Here is a 21,597-nt window from a genome sequence, read left to right as displayed (position 1 = left end):
TTCAGATATTCATACATAAAGCAATTTTTTATATAAATTCTATTTAGCTGAAAACAATAAATTATAATGGTGAATTCCAGCTATTGAATTGTTTTCAAAAAGACATCTTACAAGTCATTAATTTTGTTTTCTGTATGAGACACAATTATTCCAATTTATTTCCACTTTACAGTTTATAAGTAAAAGTTAAAAAAAAGTCCATACACACCATTTGAGATAAAAATATAAGAATTTTATTGCCGATAATTTGATAATATCATGAATATTCAGGCCAAATTATAACAGAAATATAGAAATTGATGAAATAAATTTTATTTTTAAAAATGTATCCTTAATAACATCTATCATATATGATATAAAAAATAACAATAACCTCACAATCCATCTGATTAAAAAATTGAAAACAACACGTTAAATAATTTCTTGTGTCCGAAGCGCTTTTCTGGATTTACCTTCATCAGGAAGGCTCAAAGACAAACATTTAAAATCCGAAACATATGGTAAATAATTTACAATTTTATAATCAAAACATTTGAACAAAATCAACATAATTATCTTATTGCCACATACAAGCACACATATTTTCGAACATTATTCTAATATCACAGAGCAGTTTCTCCTTTTATTGTTGTATTCAGCAACCCTGTGTCCGGTGCTGATTCTGTAATTAGTTTCTGTACTGGTCTAAATTTAGGATGAGCTGCATCCCCACATAGTCCAAGCAGCATACACTCACTGGTGGTTATATAAGCTCCTGCTTCTCTCATTCTCTGGAAGGCAAACATCCTGAAATCAAAATCAAATATCTATTAGTAATAAAAGAAGAAAGAAGAAACGCTGCTCCAAGGTGGTTTACCACTATAGTCTACAGAAAAACATAATATGGAGTCAAAGTCTACAAGCCTTTGCTTCTACTCCTAAATGTCACATATTTGTTGCAGATATACACATTCCAATTGTATAACATTGACAGAAATAATAATTGGTATGAAATCAATCTTTATAAAACTCTCCTAAAGGTGAGTTTAATGTTGATACAAAAAAAATGAAATAACAAATATGTCGGGAACACATTCTCATTATTATATCTTAAAAATAGTACAATATTTGGTTGTAGTATATTCATGCATATCTAGCTAGATTATTTCCCCTGAATTAAACACTGCAAAAATTGTCTCCCCTTACAGCATCACTAATGCTTGGATTCAGATTTCAATAATATTTATGATATATTTCTATCAATCAAAACAATGTAATTATTTGATTTTGAAAAAAATGATAAGAAATGTGAGGCATTTGTTTTGCAAGGGTTTTACACTGTTTGAAGAAGACTGCATAACCATATTTCTATCCCCTAGTAACTCTTGGGGTAGAGAATATTAGAAAACACCAAGTGTCACAAATAAACAAAAAAACAAATACAAACAAAGTAGTTTACAATCTACAGTACAAACCTATCTGTCATTGACCTTGATGAACAAGCATCAGCTATGATATGTACATCAAAGTTTTCCTCTAATAAATCCAGTACTGTATTCTGTATGCATACATGATTTTCTATTCCACACAATACTATTGACTTAACATCTGAAAGAAAATTCTAAGCTGAAATAGGGATGTTAACCAACAAACAATCAATCAATCAATAAACTAAAATATTTTTCCATATTTTTTTCTGAATTACCTCCCTTTTATTGATATCATTTGTCTTTTCTACCCCTGGTCAGTCTATACTTTGAACTATTTATTCATTTGTTATTTCTTAGTTGTAATTAACAGTTTCTATTTCTTCAGATGTCATTGGCATTTTTGTGTTGTTTATTCTATATCTAATTCTGGTAGCGCCAACATACTTGCATAGATTCACAATTCAAAAAAAAAATATCACAAAATTTTTTGGAAAATAATATTTTTGGGATCATGAATGTCCATTTTCTTCGAGTGCAGGATTTAATTGCTGTATTGAAGACCCATTGGTGGCCTTCTGCTGTTTCTGCTCCTTTGTCTTGTTGTTGTGTCTTTGACAGTTTCCCAATTCCCATTCTCAATTTTTTTTCTTTTCATATGAACATGATGAAATAATCAGCAAATTTTTTAGAATAGGATATAAATCAATATCAAAATAAATCACACATATATACGAATTCCTCAAACAATTGGACTATTAAACTGAAAGATAATCGTATTGCCCCATAATGATTGTTGCATAATGTTCAGTGGCAAATAATATTTCAAGCTCTTCATCATCAGCAAACAAAACTTGTCTATTGAATGATAGTTTTATGGCTAGCCAACTTTCCCTATTATACCTGGCATTGCCTGTAAATGGCAATGTTAAAATCAAATGTTTTTTAACCATGTGTGGTTAAAAATTTTCAACCTGAATGCTTAAGTGATTGTCAGAGTATATGAAACATATCTTTGCTTAATGTAAATGTAATCGCATAAGCATCTTACCGATCATTTTTCCTTCTTATATCATTAATTATACATGTTACTAAACATCATATTAACTGTATCTGTTACCTTAACTATTGTGTCTGTATTTATATTGTATGTTTCTCTGTAAACTTGTATCTAGTTTTTAGAGAATAAAGTATCTATCTATCTTACTTTTGAACCCCAGTGGATGGTTTTCTAATAGACAAATGTACCACATTTCTTTATAATTATATTGTGTGTATATTTATTCTTACCTGGCAAAGTTTTTAGGTGGTCCACAACACCGGGAACTAACATAGAAAAAGAAGTCTTTGGGAATACTTTCTCCTGGCTAACGTCTATTTCAGAAACTGTTGGACCTAAACCTGAAATACAAAATAGAAATTGTTTATAGATTCACAATAGCAATTCAAATCACTACGACTGAAATCTAATGAAATTATAAAGTTGATTCAAAATGGTGTCATTTGATGATAAACGTAGTGCCGATTCATTACAAGATGATCACAAAATTATATATAATAATAAGTTAAATATTTCATGTATATGGCTGGCATGGAGTTCTATTATCAATGATGACGGTTAGCATGGTTAGGCTGTTGTTCATGAAATAAATAATATTTCATGTCAGAGTTTAATTGAAAAAGTTAAAGTATATATCTCAATAACTTGTTGCCTGCCTAATTCCAGAGAAACATAGGGCAGGTAGGTAGTTAACAAATTTAAAGGGAGAAATATATTTCTTTTGTAAAAAAAACCATCTAAATGAAGAAAATCATCCTTTAACCCCATTAAACACTTTGACAGTTTAAAAAAAAAACAGGTTATTTAGTCCTGTGATTCAATTTTTCTAATTTTGCAATATATAAATATATATATAAGGGGAGATAATTCAAACAACTTTACTTTTATAATGGCATACATGTATGAGATTGTCCTATTTTTGTTTTGAAGAAGCAACACTAGTCCTATGACCAGATGACACATTTTTTTTTATAAACATGATAAATGCTAGTAAATATATACGAATTGTTTTCTTATAATTATCTTATAAAATAAATGTTATTTTACACGATCTACTATTAATAAACTGGGAAGTAGAACACTGACATGACTAAGTTAAAAATAAATTTCAGCACAATGCTAATTTATCATTACTAATTAACAAATCAATTTACAATTATAACAAAAAGTGTGTCATGAATACAGAAACTTATCATCATTAATCATATCAGACTTGGGGTCAATTACATTGGAATGTAATTAATTAAATTACACATTACATTGCAAAAATGATCAATTACATCAATTACACATTACACTGTTTTTGAAATGTAATTAATTAAATTACAATTACTTTACTAAAGTAATTAATTAAATTACACATTACATTTCGTCATAGTATTTTTTAACAATATTATACATGTATAAATAATGCATGTGTAAAATATTCATGTAAGCATAGTTTAAGCGTTGCATTTGATAATCATTAGCTATTTTAATGTTTTGTCATTTAGTCTGAATCTCTCTAGGCTGAACACTTTGACATCAATTCTAAATAGCTTTTCGACAGGAGCTAATGTGGCAGATATTGCTTGATCAGAACAAGGAAGTTCTATGATCAGAAGATCATCATATTGAAAGGAGGGGGAATTGGTTCCTATTAACTTGCCAATACATCATGGGGTATTTTGACATCTAAGAAATGAAGTCATTTAAATTAAACATAATATAAATAAAGATATTATACATAAATCATAAATATTTTTTTTACATTAAAAATATCAAAAAGTGTGCTTGTCACAATATTGAAAATATTTTTTAGTACAATTATGTATGTATAACTTCAGTATAAATTATAGATTTCATTATTAAAAAAGTATGTGATATCAATATTTGAAAAACAAGTATTCTTTTAAACAAAATCTTTATCTTTAACACCATAAAAGTATATGTAGTTGAAAAGTAATTCAAAAGTAATTGAGCATTACATGTTTTTTTCAATGTAATTAATTAAATTACCATTACATGTAATTAAAAAAATGCTCAATTACACATTACATTCAATTACATGGAAAATTGTAATGCATTACACTTAATTACCATTACATTTTCAATTACCCCATCCCTGAATCATATATGTTTGTTTTCTGAAACTTGAAAATCAAAAGTATGTCAGGTGCAGCTAATAACCAAATCAGAAGGCAATCTGTCCTTTAGTCTTTTTAAGTACAAGACCTCAGACCACTGCTTATGCAAACCCCTTAAATAATTCTCTTTCAGAGTTCAAACGAAAAAAATGGATTCAAAGTTATGATGTTGAAGGACAGTCAGGGGTACTACTTATTCAAGTGATTTTTATTTACTTGAAGAAGTAAAAAAAAATATACACATAGAAGTAGGATACTTATACAAGTGAATTTCATTTACTTGTATAGGTAAAAAAAAAATGCTGAGTTATGTCCCTTAGACATTCAGATTTTTTTACTTGTAGAAGTAAAAAAGTCATCCTATCTTCTTTTATTGAATTCTTAGGATTTCTTTGCTCTCATAGACTTTTGAATTATCTGCTATTTGCAGATGTCTTTACTAATCATTTCAGTGCATTTCATGGACAAGGGAAATCCCATTTGTCTGTTATCTTCAAAACACTGCTCATTTACAAGCCCCCAAGGAGCAATTTTTGAAGGCCTTGCGCAAATACTTAAGATCTTTGCGCAATCAGTTTGTTTGTTGAATTAATGAGATGAAACATTGAACTTAAATTAAAAAAAATTGAGCAAACCTGGGAAAAATCATTAAAGGCATGATTTTACATCTCAAAACTTGAGGATTTTTTGGGATTGTAAGAACAATTTACTTATACAAGTAAATTTTTGAGAAAATTAAGGGGAGCTTATTCAAACATTATTTATTTACTTATATATATATGTATATTTTTTTTTAATTCTTCAAGTAATTAAATGAACTTGTACAAGTAGCACCCCTGACTGAAGGAAGGCATCACAAAAAAAAACAAAAAAACACTTTTTCAATACATCATAATTATTTGGGATGGCATTACAACATGTACAACAGAGAAAAACAATTAAAATAGCCTTTCAAGAGGAGAGGTCAGCAATAGTCAGAGGGGTCCTGATCCCAAAATCCTGGGCTTAAAAATATGAAATCCCAAGGTTCTGTTTGTTTTTTTTAAATAATCCTTCCTAACATCCCAAAATTCGAAAAAAAAATAATCCTGAATACGGAAAGCTTCAATCACAAGGTTAAAAACACCCTATCCTGACGTCCCCAAAGAAGTTCTGCCCCCTACTTCAACATGTTCAAGACACATAATTATTTGAATTGGACTAAGTAATTGTAACTAAAATTTATCTTCAAATTTATTACACATATCAGGAAATATAAAAATAACTCAAGTCAATCACTGAAGAATACAAGGTGACCAAGGTAAGACAACATCTGACGTTAAAAAACAGCAGGGATGAGAAAGTACGGTCAGCAAGAGTAGAAATAAGAACTTGAAGGAATTGGTCAACAAAGAAGACAATAGAGGTTGCTGAGTCACGATTAAAGCACAGTGAGATAGTTGGCAAAGTTGCAGTTGGAAGACAGGGGCTGGATGTTACACCTACAGCAAAATGGAGAACAGCAATAGTGGAAGAAAAACGACACTTGGTGCAGAAAGAGGTACGATCAATGGAAGAAGAAAGTGAATGGTAAAGGCAGTGAGCATGAAGAAACAGGGAAGCTGGTTAAACTCGGAGGGAGCAAGACTGCAGAAGTAAGGATGGAATGAGATCTGGAAGATGGAGCCACATAGGTTGCAATTTAAGCTGAAGTCAGTATATATGATGTATTGCCAAGCCCAACAAATCTAGCAACATGGGGATTGATAGATGACCCAAAGTGTGTTCTTTGTGGTAAGCCAGCAAACTTGGAGCACATATTATCTTCATGCTCGAGTGCTTTGAAAGACGGGAGGTATACATGGCGACACGACAAGGTACTAGGGACACTAGCAGACACCCTAGAGAGAAACATCAGGAAGCCAAGGAAAAACAGGGAAGGACTTACTTTTGTCAATTTTGTTAAGGAAGGAGAGAAAGGTCAGAAGAAGAAGGAGGTGGAAGGAAGTGGTTTACTCATGTTACTGGTAACAGCAACTGATTGGATCTAAAACAGAAGTTACAATTCCTGCCACAGATTGCAGTAACAAACCAGAGACCTGACATCGTCATTTGGTCCGCCTCAACAAAACAGGCAATCCTGCTGGAACTAACTGTACCATAGGAGGAAAGAATAGAAGATGCCTACGAAAGAAAGAGACTGAAGTACCAAGATTTACTTGCAGAATGTAGAGATAATGGATGGCCGGTTTGGTTATTTCCAGTGGAAGTGGGAAGCAGAGGGTTTGCAGTGGCGGATCCAGGAATTGTCATAAGTGGTGGCCCACTGATTGACCTAAGAGGGGGCCCGCTCCAGTCATGCTTCAGTGATTCCCTATATAAGCAACCAATTTTTTTCCCAAAAAGGGGGGGCCCGGACCCCCCCCCCCCCCCTAAATCCGCCTCTGGTTTGTTGGATAGTCTATGTGGCGAGCATTGGGAGCACTTGGTATTGTTGGAGGGGAAAGAAGTACAAAAAATGTAAACTGATAGGGAACTTGTGTAAAGAGGCAGAGACAGCATCCATGTGGTTATGGAGAAAAAGGTCAGAGCAGTGAAAGCAGTAAAGAGTAGAGGCAGAGATGGATAGCCAAGTGGTTTCGGGCTGGGACTTGATCATCCCAGTCGGCGCACCTCTGGAGGTTGTAGTGGACAGCGCCAGGGAACAACGCATCTTTCCAACAGGATGTATTAAGGTAACTAAAATTTATCTTTAAATTTATTACACATATCAGGAAAAATAAAAATAAATTTAAAAATAAATTTGAAAACAAATTTAAAATTTCTTATCATTGCTTATGATCATGAACTAGATAATGACCTTTAGGATATTGTTCAGTGACGACAATCGGCATTTCAAGAACTTTAGCGCCTTGCAGCATCCTATTAGCTACAGAGATTATTTGTGGGTAATACACAATGTTTCCCCTAAATTTTTCTTGCATGTCACACAAGAATAACGCCGTATTCTTCAAATTTATCTTTCCAAGTCTTCTTGCCATGGTTTTCAATTAGAGTTATTCCCCTTGTAGCAGGTGTGCGAATTTACTTTCGAATTTACTTTCGCACACCTCATTTAACAGTTTAACGTCAGTTGCTTACACTGGCCATGTTTGAAATTAAAAAATATAAATTTTCAATAAGAGTTAGGTAATACATACTTACAACTTGCTACTTTTAGAAGGTGGTAAATATTCGAAACTATCCCATAGAATTAAAGATGTCTGCGCCCTGATTCCACTGTCAAAATGTGAAATGTTTGAAATTCTTTAACTTTGCCAAGAGATGTTCGTTTCGGAATTGGCATCTTACATATAAGATCACAATTCACATTGCATTAATTCCAGGTAAATCGCAATTGCTGTCAATATGAAGAAGTTACAATATTTATCAATTTAAATGATCAGAGTTAAGGGAAACAACTCCTTCTACTTTCGTTTTCATTTTGAAGGTCTAACAACTATGTTACAAAAATATACTCACACACATTTTGAATTTTTGTGAAATCAATATTTCTTAATCACCATGTAAAAGCTCAGGTGTGCATATCGTAGATGTTAGGCAGCAACCATTTGATTGTCTGGGGGGGGGGGGGGGGCTATGTTTTTGTTTGGAAAAAAAGTTTGTTTCCAGGTTTTGGTGAAAAAAATAATTTGTTTTGGACCCTGAGAAAAAAAAATTGTTTGTTTCACCCTCAGCTGCCACCATATGTTATGCTAAAATTGAAAAAAAAAATTGTTTTCGTTTCGGTTTGTTGCTAAAAAAATAGATTGTTCTTCGCTGAAGGCGAAAAAAAAAGTTTGCACAGAAAAAAAAAAACATAGCCCCCCCCCCCAGAAAATCAAATGGTTGCTGCCTTACAGAGACAAGTTACAGAGACAAGTTTCAGAGACAAACTTTTGTCTTTTTGTCTTTTGAGAAAATAGAGCAAGAATAAAATTATTTCATTTACAAAATAAGTTTTCATCATAATTTGAGACAGGCATAACCTGTGAATGGGAACCAAGTCTGTATGTATTTTTTTTTTAATGAAACATGTTAATAAAAGAAATGGAAATACCGTAACGTTCCCGATTTTGGTTCTGTTGTTAGGGATTTAGCTGTGACGTTCTTTAAGTTATAACGTCATATTCAATGTAAACAAAAGAAACGCTTTCATCAGTTCAGGCCTCGACAATAACGCTTGTCTGATTGTCCGGAACCAGAGGAAAAAAAGGTCGGAAAGTAAAAGCTGTATGTCGGGACAAGTACACTTATTCTGTAGAACATAGATTTAATTCAACTTTGATGAACGCAGTAATTATAAACAAAAAACAAGAAAACAAATATTATTTTTACATGTTTCTGAATTCTGTTTATTTAAATGCAAAACCTTTTTCATCAACATGTTTACTTGCAATCCATAATTTTTAACTGGTTCTTTATCAGGTACTTTTAAATAGGTAAACAGTATACTTTTCTTGGAAACCAGTCTTACTGATCCGAATCAATGATGCGCTTTGTAGATGAGGTAACTTTACAGCACAGTTGTCACCTGGAAAGATTCAGCTCCAAGTTTAATAGACAATTTGGCACTGTAGGAGACATATTTAGTAGACATGATTGATAGACAGTTTGACAAGGCAGGAGACATTTCGGGACCAAGACAAACCAGTACCTCATTTTGCTACCTTATTCTGTTCCTTATGATAAATACCATACCAGTAATTTTTTTCACAATTTTTTTTTTTACCATAAACGTGATAAAATTCACAAAATCATATTTGATTATAAGTAGAAAAAAAACAATACTTGCAATATAGTGACCTATTGTTGTTAGATTCTGTGTCATTTGGTCTCTTGCAGAGAGTTGTCTCATTGGCAATCACACCTTATGATGGCTCATCTTCTTCTTTTTATGCCCCACCTACGATAGTAGAGGGGCATTATGTATTCTGGTCTGTGGCTCCATTCGTTCATTCGTTCATCCGTCTGTGCGTCCGTTCGATCGTTCAGGTTAAAGTTTTTGGTCAAGGTAGTTTTTTATGAAGCTGAAGTCCAATCAACTTGAAACTTAGTACACTTGTTGCTTATGATATGATCTTTCTAATTTTAAAGCCAAATTAGACTTTTGACCCCAATTTCAGGGTCCACTGAACATAGAAAATGAAAGTGGGAATTTCAGGTTAAAGTTTTTGGTCAAGGTAGTTTTTGATAAAATTGAAGTCCAATCAACTTGAAACTTAGTACACATGTTCCCTATAATATAATCTTTCTTATTTTAATGCCAAATTAGATTATTACCTAATTTCACGGTCCACTGAACATAGAAAATGAAAGTGGGAATTTCAGGTTAAAGTTTTTGGTCAAGGTAGTTTTTGATAAAATTGAAGTCCAATCAACTTGAAACTTAGTACACATGTTCCCTATAATAAAATCTTTCTTATTTTAATGCCAAATTAGATTATTACCCAATTTCACGGTCCATGGAACATGGAAAAGGATAGTGCAAGTGGGGCATCCATGTACTTTGGACACATTCTTGTTATTGATTGCATTTGAATAAACTTTTTTCAACTTAAAAAAAAAGAATACAAATCTAATGAGTGTACAGGCCTATCAGATGGTGCCTCATGTTTACAGTCTGATGAGACTGGAATTGATGAAACTAGAACCTTATTCCTGTGACATGACTAGTTTTGCAGTTGTACTTGACACATATTTTTGAAAAGTATTTCAAACAAAATACATCAAATTATGTTATATTGTTTAAATTACAGAGCTCCAGATAAGAATTCACAAATTGGGGTTTTTACCCACCATTTTCTTATATAATTGGGTGATAAAGTGTTTTAATTGCATTATCAATTCCAATTCACCCCTCAGGTTAATATCAAATTGGGTTTTTCACCACCAAGCTCCTTAATGAATTGGGTTTCTTTCATCAACACAATATTGAATATTTAGGCAATATCAACCCATTTTTCCCATCTTAAATATGTTTCTTTCTTTGTTCAACTGTTTTATTTGGTTTGGGATTATGGTTAGGGTTATTTGCTAGCTGTTTTATTTGGTTTATTCACTGAGGAGCAATTGTAGGTTTAAATTGTGTCCCGTTTCAAACCTTTTGCCAGTTTTGTATTTTCTCACAAAAACAGATATGTGTATTCACAGGCACTCGTCTTATACCTTAATTTAATAAATTCGGATACCAGTGCCTGTGTGCATGGTATGTGTATTCATTAAATAACCGTAAAATGAATAAAATTATAGTATAAAAACTCTAATTATACTTGAATGCTTTTGTTTTATTCAATTGACATAAATCTGGGTTTTGTTGTATTTTATTTAGAATCTTTGGTTTCTGATGCTTTATCATTTCATAATTGATTTGGCCTTACATTTTTTTCAACTGATTTCGATTTTGATGAAACCCCGTGTTTATTAGCAATGTTCTCGTTATGGTACGCACACACACCCGTGTATTTGATGGACGCTTCCTTAAAACACTGGCTGAGTCTTGTTATCATCATAACTTTCCCTCAGCTTTTCAAAAGAAGCCGAAAACTTGCTTCTATTCAATATTTTTACCGGACATTCACTTTTGTTTTAATTTAATGTATGTTATGATAAATTCCGAGCAGTGCGAAAAAAATATGACTCATGAAACACGCTAATTAGATAAATGCCAAGAAGATCGAAATGTTTACAAAAACAAGTGTACCTATTGAGCAAAGGAAATCTCAAACAGGGACCCATTTCAGGTACTTGATGCAGGGATCTATTTTTAGAACGACAGGAAATTTCCAATTATAAATATTATAAAAATAGTTTACGCGACGACTTTACACAGATAAGGGTAAATAACGCAAACTCTAGTCAATAAAAGGGTTGAAAACTCATGGTTTTGGCATATAATTGGGTTTTCCGTTGAATTAATTGGGTTGTTGAACCCTGCACTGGACAATTGCATTGGGTTTTCTAATATTTGTATTGCGTGATCACGCAAATACGCAGCTTATCTGGAGCTCTGAAATTTGTTTTTCTCCTTTAATCAACTTAGTTTATTTTTTGTAGAATTTTTTTGGACAAGTAACAATTTCATTCAGACTAGTAAATTTTGGTATGTACTTGACCTACAGGACAAGTTAAAAAAAAAGTAATTGTAGAGGCCTGCAGTTAACGTTTTTTTCATATCAAACAAATATTAAGTATTATTTTTTATTGAGTTCCACATGTTCCAATTTTATATTTTTCTAGACTGATAAATATAAAAAAAAATCAGTCTCATGCAAACAAGACAGATTATTGCGCAAATGCAGGGAAAACCAGAACAGGAAGTAGATTCGGAAAAAAAAAGTTAACAATTTTGAGTTTCATTAATCATGTTAATAGTAGACATGGTAGAATGACAAATTCAGGAAAAATTCCTGATTTTTCTACCATAATTGGGGACTTCGTCCCCATATTATATAACTAGCTCTGCTGGGTGATCTGCTTTTAAAAGATCAGCATCTATGAAAATTATTTATCAATATCAAGGTCTGCTTTGACAGCAATTTCAACAAATAGTATCTGTTTTATCATGTTTATCAACCTGCTGTGTTATTTGCTTTCATGAGATCAAATACTCCCATAACATTTTAATCAATTGAATTTGGCTGCTAAAATTGTGGCTAACCATGCAGACTGTTAAATTGTATTTATTGTTATCCAGTTATTTTGTCATGATTGTTCTTGTCATGAATGAAATATTTGCCACTGAATGTTAGCATGGTAGTTAAGCGACCAACAAGTAATCAGGACTACCAGAAAAATATGATCTCTATTTTTAAATAATTAATGACCAAAACAAGTCTTTGCTTTTAATTTTACAATGCCAGGTTGAACAATTTAAATTTCTAAAGCAAAGGAAGAAAACTAGAAATCTGGAGCAAGATGACTTTGGCATATATGTTTCCATATATATATACAAATGTATAGTGTGATGGTCAGTGATCCTCATTTGCTCCTCAACTTTGTATGAACCACATGTTTTTATTTTCATGACATGCAACTGTTATCTCATTTTCAATCATATATGTACCTCATCTTAATGATCTTCTTATTTTCAATATTTCTTTCAGACTGCACCTACATTTAAAAGCTGACTCTAAACATGAAGACCTATTTTATGTGTATGATAGTATTGTTTGGTATAACAGAAACAGTGAACATCATACGACATCATACAGATGTTGTCCTTGTCGGGGCTCAAGGTGACCTCTCCAGGAAATATCTATGGAATTCTTTCTTTAGACTTTATTTGAAATACTCATCAACTAATTCTACACTTCGATTCTTTGCTTGCGGAAGAATTCAACCGAAAGAGGGTCAAAAGATCACAAATGAAATTTTACAAGACAGAATAAAATGTGACAAAAATGATGTGAATTGTGTCGCTAAACGACAGACTTTTATAAACGTTGTCAAGTATCTTCCTGTTAAAACAAACCAGGATTTTGAAGATCTTGGAAAAGAACTAGATTCATCAAAAAAAGATGGCGTATCCACTGGGAGAATTCTATATTTAGCTATACCACCAAGTGCTTATGTCGACACATCATACAAACTTTATAATTGCTGTTATCATGCTAACCAAAATAGCTGGACAAGATTAGTTTTAGAGAAGCCATTCGGAAGTGACCAAGCATCCTCTCAGAAAATGGCCACAGATATTTATAAGTACTATGTTGAAGAAGATATATTTAGAGTTGACCATTACCTTGGGAAGTCTGTGGTGAAAGAAATATTACCATTTAGGTAAATTACATGTATTTGTAGTCAAAGTTAGGTATACTGTAGATGATTCAGGTAAAAATCACTCTTATTGGCATGATTGGTGATTTTTCACAATGAAAGTACAAATGAAGTATGGTGAAAGATAGTGATTCCCAAGGATTCACTTTAAATTTTACATTAAGTCAATTGGGAACATCATACATTACCTTCTTTTATTGGAATTTCATATGAAAAGGCACATGAACACATTAAGATCACTCAGTGAAAAAAGATTAAAATGTTAAAGAATACAATGTACTTGTTAAAAGAATACTAAAACACTATAGCAAACATATTTAGAACTACATTCTAAGGGAAATAACTCAAACTTTATTAGTATCATACAGTTTTCATTCATAAATAAATATTGCATAAGAATGTACATAATCTACATGATACAAAAAAAAAGTATTTGTCTCAGATACATTGTACTTAACCATGTTAGTGACCGATTGAAAGAGAGCTCCTAAAATTAACCAGGTTGGAACTGATATGTTTTTAAACAATTTCCTTAATTTCACATTTGTTCCAGAGTCAAAATTGATAATACTATCTGATTTTTGTCGAGCCTTCGACTTTAGTCGAAAAAGCGAGACTAAGCGATCCTGCATTCCGTCGTCGTCGGTGTCGTCGGCGGCGTCAACAAATATTCACTCTGTGGTTAAAGTTTTTGAAATTTTAATACCTTTCTTAAACTATACTGGATTTCTACCAAACTTGAACAGAAGCTTGTTTATGATCATAAGATAGTATCCAGAAGTAAATTTTGTAAGAATAAAATTCCATTTGTTCCGTATCTTTCTTTTAAATGGACTTAGTTTTTTCTGCGGAGAAACATAACATTCACTCTGTGGTTAAAGTTTTTAGAATTTAAGTAACTTTCTTAAACTATCCTGGATTTGTACCAAACTTGGATAGAAGATTGTTTATGATCATAGGATAGTATCTAGAAGTAAATTTTGTAAAAAAATAAATCCATTTTTTCTGTATTTTACTTTTAAATGGACTTAGTTTTTCTGCAGGAATACATTACATTCACTCTGTGGTTAAAGTTTTTAAAATTTTAATAGCTTTCTTAAACTATCCTGGGTTTGTACCAAACTTGGACAGAAGATTGTTTATGATCATAGGATAGTATCTAGAAGTAAATTTTGTAAAAAAATAAATCCATTTTTTCTTAATTTTACTTTTAAATGGACTTAGTTTTTCTGTGGGGATACATTACATTCACTCTGTGGTTAAAGTTTTAAATTTTTTTATAGCTTTCTTAAACTATCCTGGGTTTTTATCAAACTTGGACAGAAGCTTCTTACAATCATAAGATAGTCATGATAGTATAAAGAGGAATATTTTTATTGATTTTTTTCCTCATTTTGTTTGAGCCTGTGATTTACAGCAAAAGTAGGCGAGACACTGGGTTCCGCGGAACCCTTACAAATTTTTCTTTTCAATTGGGAATTTTTTTTTCTTTAAATATTTTTTTAAAATATACCTGCCTACTGCATATGATATTTTTTTCAACAGCAGTCAGGTGAGGAAAGTTTGTTTTTCTTGGGACAATTTTTTCTTCATGTTCTGTATGATTTATGATTCAAACTTTTTAAGTTTGCGTGTGGTGAATGGACAGATTTTGAGAAAGTTTTAAACTTATACCGGTACATGTTTTTTTATTTAACTCTGCATGTCATTTTACCCAATTTTGAAAATTAGGGATTACATATATAACATTTATGATGTCATTCATGTCATTATGAAATGTATTATTTTGATAAATATAATTTCTGGTATAGAAATAAACTACTCTCAAGATAGATTACTAGTCATGAGCATGAAATGTATGACATGCATGATAAGTAGTTATTTAAATATGGTTGATACAAAAGTAAAGAAATGTGGTATGATCATGATGATTGCCAATAAGACAATGGTTGTCAACCAGCCCAAATAACATCAATGATCTGACAGCGCAATCATAGGTCACCAACAAAAATGGTAGTTGAGCTGTTAAAATAATTGTTCAATGACATTTGAATATTTACTATTACATGTAATTCCAAATTTTTAGATAGAACTATACTCATTTTTTAAATTTTGAATTGTGAGTAATTTGTGATGTTTAGCATAAAGTAAGTCATTTTGTAAGTATCTGTCATATTTTCAACTTCTCTTCCAAAGTTTCTACCACAGGACACCTGTATATATATACATCATGTTAGATGCAGAAGGAAATTCTATTTTCTGTCTTCAACATTTCACTTATTTTACCATGTTTACTTATTTTACAGATTAGCAAATATTGAAAAGTTGGAATACCTCCTGAACAACAAACATGTAGAAAGAATAGAAATAGCCATGAAAGAAACAATTGGTGTCAAAGGTGAGGAACAGCTGGTTAATTATGTCAGGGATTACCGTAGAATGATACATATAATATAAAAAAGAAGATCGGGTATGATTGCCAGTAATACCATACTCCACAAGAGACCAAATGACACAGAAATTAATTGGTTACTTATGTCAGGGATTACCGTAGAATGATACATATAATATAAAAAATAAGATCGGGTATGATTGCCAGTAATACCATACTCCACAAGAGACCAAATGACACAGAAATTAATTAGTTACTTATGTCAGGGATTACCGTAGTATGATACATATAATATAAAAAATAAGATGGGGTATGATTGCCAGAAATACAATACTCCACAAGAGACCAAATGACACAGAAATTAATTAGTTACTTATGTCAGGGATTACCGTAGTATGATACATATAATATAAAAAAGAAGATGGGGTATGATTGCCAGTAATACAATACTCCACAAGAGACCAAATGACACAGAAATTAATTGGTTACTTATGTCAGGGATTACCGTAGTATGATACATATAATATAAAAAAGAAGATGAGGTACGATTGCCAGTAATACAAAACTCCACAAGAGACCAAATGACACAGAAATTAATTGGTTACTTATGTCAGGGATTACCCTAGTATGATACATATAATATAAAAAAGAAGATGAGGTACGATTGCCAGTAATACAAAACTCCACAAGAGACTAAATGACACAGAAATTAATTGGTTACCTAGTCAGGGACTACCGTAGAATGATACATATAATATAAAAAAAAAGATGTGGTACGATTGCCAGTAATACCATACTCCACAAGAGACCAAATGACACAGAAATTAATTGGTTACCTAGTCAGGGACTACCGTAGAATGATACATATAATATAAAAAAGCAGATGGGGTATGATTGCCAGTAATACCATACTCCACAAGAGACCAAATGACACAGAAATTAATTGGTTACCTAGTCAGGGACTACCGTAGAATGATACATATAATATAAAAAAGAAGATGGGGTATGATTGCCAGTAATACCATACTCCACAAGAGACCAAATGACACAGAAATTAATTGGTTACCTAGTCAGGGACTACCGTAGAATGATACATATAATATAAAAAAGAAGATGGGGTATGATTGCCAGTAATACCATACTCCACAAGAGACCAAATGACACAGAAATTAATTGGTTACTTATGTCAGGGATTACCGTAGTATGATACATATAATATAAAAAAGAAGATGAGGTATGATTGCCAGTAATACAATACTCCACAAGAGACCAAATGACACAGAAATTAATTGGTTACTTATGTCAGGGATTACCGTAGAATGATACATATAATATAAAAAAGAAGATGAGGTATGATTGCCAGTAATACAACATGTACAATACTCCACAAGAGACCAAATGACACAGAAATTAATTGGTTACTTATGTCAGGGATTACCGTAGTATGATACATATAATATAAAAAAGAAGATGGGGTATGATTGCCAGTAATACCATACTCCACAAGAGACCAAATGACACAGAAATTAATTGGTTACTTATGTCAGGGATTACCGTAGTATGATACATATAATATAAAAAAAGAAGATGGGGTATGATTACCAGTAATACAATACTCCACAAGAGACCAAATGACACAGAAATTAATTGGTTACTTATGTCAGGGATTACCGTAGAATGATACATATAATATAAAAAAGAAGATGGGGTATGATTGCCAGTAATACAATACTCCACAAGAGACCAAATGACACAGAAATTAACAACTTAAGGTCACCATACTGTTTTCAACAATAAGGAAAGCCCATACTGTACGTTTATTCACATGGTTGAAGTATAATATTAAACTTTAAGAGACAAGATATATATTCACGCAAAAAATAGCACCTCAATTTACTCTTAATTCCTGTAATTAGCAATATGTAGGTAAATATTTCAATTAACATTCATGATTAAACAATGTCATATATATATATTGACCAAAAATTGACCTGTTGGCCATGGGTTATTAAACATGATTAAATGAAATGACTACAAAATTTTTATAAAGATATAGATTTGTTATCAAGTAATAATATAGAAATTATGATTAAGATAAGGCATAGATGTGGTAAAATAATAATGGTAAACTCTAAAATAACAAAATTTTGTGAGCAAAGGGAGTTAACTGTTATTGATTTGAATTACTACAATAAATTAACTTTTGTATGAATACTCAATATGGGAGTTCTAAATTATTAAAGTGCATCAATTTTTGTATGCACAAATTATAAGTTAAATAATCAGATGCAACTGATATTTTATTAACATTTTGGTATGTTTCATAACTCTTAATCATGATAATTGTTAATTTTTTTCCAGTTTTGAAAATGATTTGATAAAATACCAACTATCACCAAAATGGATTTATTTCCACTTTCATGACTTTAAAAAAATGTGCATCTGTTTTTTTATGCAAGCACATCTTACATTATTTGATTTCTAGTTTTTTGGATACAGTTGAATGCTCTCTGTTTTGAATTTTCCTTGTTGTTATTTTTTTTTAGTTTAATTTATAAAGATTTATAGGCTTTGTCAAACAATATTTTCAAAATAAAATTTTCTCAGGTACTTATTAGTATGATTAGGGTTTATGAATAGCATGTAGAATTAGGGATGTCAGGTTAGCTTTTAAAAACACGAGTTTTAGTTTAAGACTTTAATTTAAAATCATAAATGAAACAAGGAAAAGGCTTTAAACAAAATTAAAAATGAAAGTTTTACTTTTAGGGTATTAGTCAATAATACAGAAACCAAAATGACACAAAAACAATATAGATTTCTTTGATTCCCTGAATTGGGTGCACTTTTGTGCACATCTGGCATATTGAATTATAGTCTTGGTACCTTTGATAACTAAGTTGTGTATTAATTGCTGTAAGCATATCATCATATTGACCATTCCTATTCATACTTTTTTACGGTACAAAAGATTGATAACACCTATTAATTTAATTCTTGATTTAATAAGAAAGATTGAATTTGACTTGCACTTGTACATGTTGGTACATGTAGTGGATACACTGACTATAAAATTGAGTACCAATACTTTCTTTAAAAATAGTGGAAAGATACTACATAATATAGAACTAAGAAGATGTGGTATGATTTCCAATGAGACAACTCTTCACCAGAGACCAAATGACACAGAAGATAAGAGCTATATAAAGTATGCATGGTATTTACATGCATTTATTGTAGTGTACAAGTATTTCATCTTGAGCCATATTCCAAATCTTCTTTTAATCATATGTCCATATGTGTCTAACTGTGAATTCATTTATTTTCCTGTGTACCAATTTTCATAGATATAGTAAAACTTATATATTTAATTTTGTGGTATAGCTGAAGTCTGCACACACGCCTATCATGCCTATAGATAATTTGTCATTCGTTGAACATTTTAACCTTTCCCCACAAAATCCATGAAAATTGGTATCCAACAAATAATAATAATGAATTCACAGTATGAAAGTTCATCCAATTATTATAATTTCAGGTAGAATAGATTTTTATGACCAGTATGGTGTTGTACGTGATGTGATGCAAAATCACCTTACAGAGTTACTGGCCTTGATAACCATGGATCTGCCTATCGATATAACTGATCAAAAAGCTGTGGAACAAAAAAGATTAGAATTATTGGGAAGTGTAGAAAAGGTAGAAAGTAAAAAAATTCTTCTTGGACAGTATTCACAGTATATTTATCAAGCCGCTGAAGAAAAAGACAACACTTCTCAGTCAATGAAAACACCAACATATGCTAGCGCTCTTTTGAAAATTTGTAGTTCAAGATGGCACGGTGTTCCCATTGTTATGGTGGCAGGCAAACACTTGGATGAAAGATCAAGTTTTATTCGAGTATTGTTTAAAAATGATAGATTTTGTGTTTCGGGCTGCAACAAGTTGAATGGTTCAAATTATGACAATATTCGGCAAATTATTTTTCAAATTAATCCTAACGAATTGCCATCTCCAGGAATTTTGATTTCAAAGAGTCTATTTAAGCCATATCTGCCTGCTGCGTTAAAAGAACTGGCTATTTCAACCGGTCATACTGGGTTGTATGGGCAGAGTATTAATGATTTTCATTTTTATATTCCAATTGAAGACCGAGATGCGTACACAGCTGTGATTGACGATTTATATCTGGGTATTAAAACAGGCTTTGTCAGTACTGGAAGATTGTCAAAACTTTGGCATATCTGGTCCCAAGCCATAGAAGAAACAGCATTAGTTGAACCAAGAAAGTACTTAGAAGGTGGAGACCAGTCATTAAACTTTTTTATTGCTTCTGACAAGCTTCAGTTTATTAGACCTGCTATAGTTGCGGAAGACCTTGATGCAGACTTGAAGCAGATGAAATACAACAGCATTCCAGCGACCTATTTAGGTCACCCTCTCATTGTTATAGAAGAGTCTGACCTACTTCAGACCTTAGCCAATCACATTCATTCATTAGTTTGGCAGACAATTCAAAGTAAACAAAGTTTTCATCTTGCTGTTTCTGGAGGAAAAACACCAGGAAAATTATTCAAACTTCTGTCACAAATGCAGTTGCCATGGCAATATATTCATCTATGGCTGGTAGATGAGAGATGTGTTTCGTTAGCAGATGAACATTCAAATTTTAACCTGCTACACTCTGAACTCATTAAACATGTTGACATACCATACCTAAATATACACCCTATGCCGGTAGACAATTTAGGTCAAATTTGTAACGATGCTGATCAAAGTGATCAAGCATATGAAGACAGGCTTAATTATTTTTCAAAATTTAAATTAAATTATGTTTTACTAGGAATAGGCACTGACGGCCATACAGCATCTTTAATGCCTAATTCAGATTCGCTGAAAGAAAAACATAAATTTGTCACATTTACGAAAACACAAAATTTGAAATCAAAGCGAATGACAATGACATTTAATTTGATTAACAATGCACAGCACATATCAGTATTAGTAACAGGATCTCATAAAAATAACATAGTCATGGAATTATTAGAGAGCAAAAATCATTTAAAATATCCCATACTGGGAATCAAACCCATCAAGGGTAACATGACATTTTATTTAGATTTTCATGCTTGGTTACCAAAAATTGTTGATATTTATAGTTAATGTTTTTAATATAAGTGTTGATTTTAATTTTGCTTTATTGTTCTTGCGAATATCATAATTTCAGCTGAAAAAATATTTCACCGGAAGGAGAATAAAGTACAAAGTTACCTAAGTGACATTCAAACTCATAAGTTGAAAACAAAGTGACAGAAACTATGGTAAAAAACTGAACAATCAAAAAGACAAAAAGTACATAAAACACAATAAACATGATAAAGAAAACTAAAAACTGAGAAAAACAAACACCCATAAAACCTTGAGGTAATCTCAGGTACCCAAACTCCAATGGCCTGCATGTTACCCTTCCTGACAGAGAAAGGGGGTGGTGGGTAGGTATCTACATGTTCATTCATTCCATTCAGGCGCGTAGCTCCCTATACGCCAACACGCAGTTGCGTGCACATCGATTCGGCATGCAAAAAATAAATAATGGCAAAATAAAAACTTATAAATTGAATGTTAAAGGAAACATCTATGTTGTCACTTTTTTAATTGATGAAATATCATTGAATAACGGAATTTGGTTTCAAAAGTTTTATTGGAATTGATGGCAAAATCGGACAGTAACATGTATCTTTTACAAGATTTGAATTTGCAATATTCAGTCTAAGACATGTAGTTTTGGAGCACATTTTACAGTGTACGGTTCAGCAG

The 21,597-nt window shown here is 31.8% G+C and overlaps 2 protein-coding genes across 2 annotated transcripts; one reads left to right on the top strand and one right to left on the bottom strand.

Moving 5' to 3' along the window:
* Positions 1–296: 296 nt before the first annotated feature.
* Positions 297–7,636, bottom strand: LOC134699438 (isochorismatase domain-containing protein 2-like). Its single transcript, XM_063561037.1, has 4 exons — positions 7,432–7,636; positions 2,697–2,807; positions 1,455–1,587; positions 297–786 (listed from the first exon to the last, which is right to left on the bottom strand). Exons 1-4 carry the CDS (start codon positions 7,610–7,612, stop codon positions 603–605), a joined length of 609 nt encoding a protein of 202 aa, XP_063417107.1. The 5' UTR covers positions 7,613–7,636; the 3' UTR covers positions 297–602.
* Positions 7,637–7,824: 188 nt separating this feature from the next.
* Positions 7,825–20,970, top strand: LOC134699550 (GDH/6PGL endoplasmic bifunctional protein-like). The gene is made up of 4 exons (XM_063561140.1): positions 7,825–7,957; positions 12,716–13,391; positions 15,695–15,786; positions 19,319–20,970. Exons 2-4 carry the CDS (start codon positions 12,748–12,750, stop codon positions 20,941–20,943), a joined length of 2,361 nt encoding a protein of 786 aa, XP_063417210.1. The 5' UTR covers positions 7,825–7,957; positions 12,716–12,747; the 3' UTR covers positions 20,944–20,970.
* Positions 20,971–21,597: the final 627 nt, after the last annotated feature.

Source organism: Mytilus trossulus, unplaced genomic scaffold (genome assembly GCF_036588685.1).
Source record: "Mytilus trossulus isolate FHL-02 unplaced genomic scaffold, PNRI_Mtr1.1.1.hap1 h1tg000070l__unscaffolded, whole genome shotgun sequence".
Lineage (NCBI taxonomy): Eukaryota > Metazoa > Mollusca > Bivalvia > Mytilida > Mytilidae > Mytilus > Mytilus trossulus.
This window is presented reverse-complemented; position numbering and strand designations above follow the sequence as displayed.